The sequence below is a fragment of the Lactuca sativa genome, chromosome 9 (assembly GCF_002870075.4).
Source record: "Lactuca sativa cultivar Salinas chromosome 9, Lsat_Salinas_v11, whole genome shotgun sequence".
Classification (NCBI taxonomy): domain Eukaryota; kingdom Viridiplantae; phylum Streptophyta; class Magnoliopsida; order Asterales; family Asteraceae; genus Lactuca; species Lactuca sativa.
In genome coordinates this window covers 145,669,000-145,673,054 of record NC_056631.2, presented here as the reverse complement: position 1 = coordinate 145,673,054, position 4,055 = coordinate 145,669,000, and the positions used below count along the sequence as shown (strand labels likewise).

Sequence of the window (4,055 nt, the reverse complement as noted above, 5' to 3'; positions counted from 1 at the left end):
GATATTCCTTCCTTCAACAAAAGCAGTTTGCACCTCTCCAATACACTTACCAATAACCTTTTTTATTCTGTGAGCCAAGGTTTTTGCAATTATCTTGTATAGACAGACAATAAGACTTATTGGTCTATAATCTCCAAGCGTGATTGGGTCCTTGATCTTTGGTACTAACGTAATGAAAGAAGAGTTGCATCCTCTTCCAAGTATCCCATAATTTTCGAAGTATTTAATAGCATTCGTTACGTCATCTTGCATCTCCTCCCAATACTTTTTAATGAACTAGAAAGAAAAACCATCAGGGCCCGGCGCCTTTTCATTCCCGCATGCCCATACAGCACGTCTGATTTCTTCCCTGGTGAATGGAGCTTCCAGCTGGGCTTTGTCAATTGCATCCAGCGGGTTGAATTTATTGCTGAACAACTTTGGTCTCGATGGCCATTTCTCCAGGAACTTTCTTTGGTAAAATTTGAAAGCTTCTTGTTTAATAGTCTCTACATTTGTGGTCCAAGATCCATTAATCTGTAGCCCCATTATTCTGCTCTTTCTAAGCTTGTTATTCACATATCCATGGAAGAAAGATGTGTTCTCATCACCGTCTATCACCCACTTTATTCTGGATTTTTGTTTCAGATCCAAAGTCAATAATTTCTCCATTTCAATTATTTTATGTATTCCAGATCGCCGGTCATTCATCTCCAATTCACTAAGTTGTCGCCTCTCCGCCAAACAATCAATATCATGCACCTGCTGTTTGATTTTCTTCAATTCAACTGTCTCCTTGGGGTATTCATTTGCTCTCCATTTTTTAAGTTTATTCTTCAAGAATTTGAGCTTGGTCACCAGATAGTAATCTGGCGTACCATACCCCTTAAAATTGAGCCAGGCACTGGCAAAAACATTATCAAAGCCTTCCTTCTGCATCCATGAGTTGAAAATCGGAATAGGGGTTTTCCAAAATCGGGTGCAACAGTTTTTAATACAATAGGACTGTGATCAGATACCTCCCTTGGGAGTGCAGTAACAGATACTAAGGGGAAGATGTTTAAAAAATTATTACAAACCAGGAAGCGGTCAAGTTTACTTAATTTGATATCAGTTCGACAATAGAAGGTATAACGCAAACCACCCATTCGAATATCATTAAGGCTTGCTTCCCTGATGAAACTATTGAAATGAAAAGCAGACTGAGGGCAGAAATGCAAATTGTAGCATTCGTCCGACCGCCTAACAGTATTGAAATCACCAAACACCACCCAAGTACCTCCTTTATTCCTTTTTATTTCTAATAATTCTTCCTAAAGCTTTCTTTTCTCTGTGCTAGAATGTGGCCCATATACATTCACTAAGATAGTGTCCCCTTGAATTCCTTCCCATCTCCCAATTGTTGCCAGTAGATATCTCGATTTTATGATCTCAGAGACTTTGAAGATCCTGCTGTCCCAAATGCTTACTAGACCGCCAGACCTACCTTGAGATTGAATTGCCGAGTAGCTAAAATCTATTGAGCCCCAACATCCTGCGACATCTCTATCATTCACATTCACCAGTTGTGTCTCCTGTATCCCCACAAAGGAGGCACGATGCTGCGTCTTTAATCTCCTCACCCATTCGACCTTGTAGTCTTCGCCTATTCCACACACATTAATGCTAATACAATTCATTGTGGTGCTGCAACCTCCCCAATTTCACCCATCACTCCCTTTAAAATTGGGTCATTGTGGCTAATTTCGAACCCTAATGCATTCCCAATTTCTACCATCTTTCTAATTTCAGTTGAAGAAGAGGAGCAATCGTTAGGCACGTTTTCAGTCAGGTTTCCATGACTTTCAGATGGAACTCTGTTAATGTCGATTGGAGCGTGATCGACTTCTTTGACCACCGCCGTTTGGGAAGCCATGTGTGACGGGGGTACGTCAAGGTCAAAGAGAGCAGTCATCGGATTTGTTAAAGGGATAGGTCGTCTGGGTTCGTCGTGCTCTAATCTCCTCCTTTTCCCCAATGAACTACATACTTCAGATGACTGGCGTATGCCTTTGTTTGATACAATAGGAGACGTAAACGGCCCAAAACAACCAATTGGGGGTAGCTCATATGAAAGCCCATTTAAGTTTGGGTTTGATTCCATACTTGGGCCAGGGCACTTGTCCTTTGAGTTGTGGATTAGAACAGGGATGTTACCGTTATCCATTAATGCCTCCAATATTCTAGGCGATGCTACGTGTTCAGTCAACATAGAATCCCGCACTGTCATTTGTTCACCAGGTGTCCGTTGCACTTCTTCCGACGTTTCGATTACCTCACTTCTGACCGCCAGTTGCCTGGTCGGAAATTCATCTCCGATCTCTGCGTTTGTCGCTTTTCCACCTTCCGACTGAACCACATTCCTTTCCGTTTGTAATTCCAGTGATATCTCACCTTCTTCCTTCTTATCGTCTGGGTTCCCCATATACGTGTCCGATATCCCATCCTCTTCTTCATTCCCATATTCACTGTCTTCTTCGTCGTCCTCATCCTGTGTCTCATAGTAATCCTCCGACTTGTCAAATCGTAAAGGAAACCAGTCTTCGTCAAATTCGATGATACCAATTTTAAAGACCCTCCCGTCAATGGCAACTTGTAAATCTTCATTTATTCTGGTTTTCCTTGAGGTGAGAATTCCAATCTTTGGGCACGACAGGTCCACCCTATTTGATAGATCTTCATATTGTGCTATTGTCTTCCCAAACCCTTCAGTGATGCTTGCAAAGTTACGTTCCCCCCATAAGTATAGTGGAAGCCCTATAATTCTGATCCAGGCTACTCGCTCAACTTGCATATCAGTCTCGTCACTCCAGTTCACCCACTTCAGAGTTTCTCTCCACCTGTTCTCGTTATTCAAGAAATCTTTAGCATCTACTGAGCTGTCAAAAAGAAAAAGAACCCTTAGCCCCCCAACATATTTTATCTCCAAGTCTGTTTCACCGTTATCTCGTAAGAGTTTTGGCAGATGCCCCAAATGGTCTAAGGTCAGTGCTTCCCCAATGAGTGATGTCTTATGCAGCCAGTGGTAAGTCTGATTGTCCCGTTGTAATTGGATGGGTCTTGGTCCTGGTGGTGCCGGCGGGACAGATTGAACTGAGTTTTTCTCCGACATATGTGGGGGTCTAGTGACATTTGCGACGGTCCGATGATCCCTGAATGTATTCCATCTCCCAGTATTGTTCAATTGTATTGGCCTCCGGTTTAATTAGTTGTATGTGGGTTTGGGAGATCTTTCCTTCTGTGTCTCGCCAGGTTAACTTCCAATTTATTCCCTCTATATGTCATTCCATTAATCTTCTCTTCTAACTCCATGACATTTTTGACTTCACCAAACCGAACATCTGTAACCCTCCCAAATCTTCCAAATGCCTCTCTGATTTCTCCTTTCTTGGCTTGTTCTGGAACATTGGTGACGAAGTAAGTTGTTTCCTAGATATGCTTTAGTCTCGCCGGTGCCTTTTTCTTTCTAACTTCCGTCCACTCCATTTCTTTTTGCCACATTATATCTCCACTATATTTGTTTGTGGTTTTGGGATTTGATCAAAGAGGTACATATGATCTTACGTTTTGTACTTCATTATCTCGTTTTATAAATTAGATAGTTATTAAGTTTATTTTTTTTTAAAAAATTGTATTCAGGAGGATGATCATATCAAGGAGCTAGTTGAAAAACATGGTCATAAGAAATGGTCACTTATTTCAAAACATTTAGTTGGTCGAATTGGAAAGCAATACCATAAGCGGTATTGATTAATAGGGGTGGGAAACGGTTTGGGTTGTGGGTTCTTGGGTTTCCTCGGTTCGGTTTCTTCGTTTTGAAATTGTTTTTGGTCCATTTCGAAAAACAAACCAAATCGAAGTCTAATTTTCTCAACCAAACCGAGAATAAAATTCTAATTTGGTTTGGTTCGGTTTGAAAACCGAGGAACGAAATGTTAACTTAAAAAAAATCAATGTTTCAATTTTTTAAACATAAATTACAATGTTTTAACATAGAAACCTAAAGTTATAAACTTAAAGATATAAAGTTTCATACA

The 4,055-nt window shown here is 40.7% G+C and overlaps 1 protein-coding gene across 1 annotated transcript; it reads right to left on the bottom strand.

The window, feature by feature from the left end:
• Positions 1–276: 276 nt before the first annotated feature.
• Positions 277–1,658, bottom strand: LOC111913140 (uncharacterized). Its single transcript, XM_023908867.1, has 3 exons — positions 1,466–1,658; positions 999–1,024; positions 277–912 (listed from the first exon to the last, which is right to left on the bottom strand). Exons 1-3 carry the CDS (start codon positions 1,656–1,658, stop codon positions 277–279), a joined length of 855 nt encoding a protein of 284 aa, XP_023764635.1.
• Positions 1,659–4,055: the final 2,397 nt, after the last annotated feature.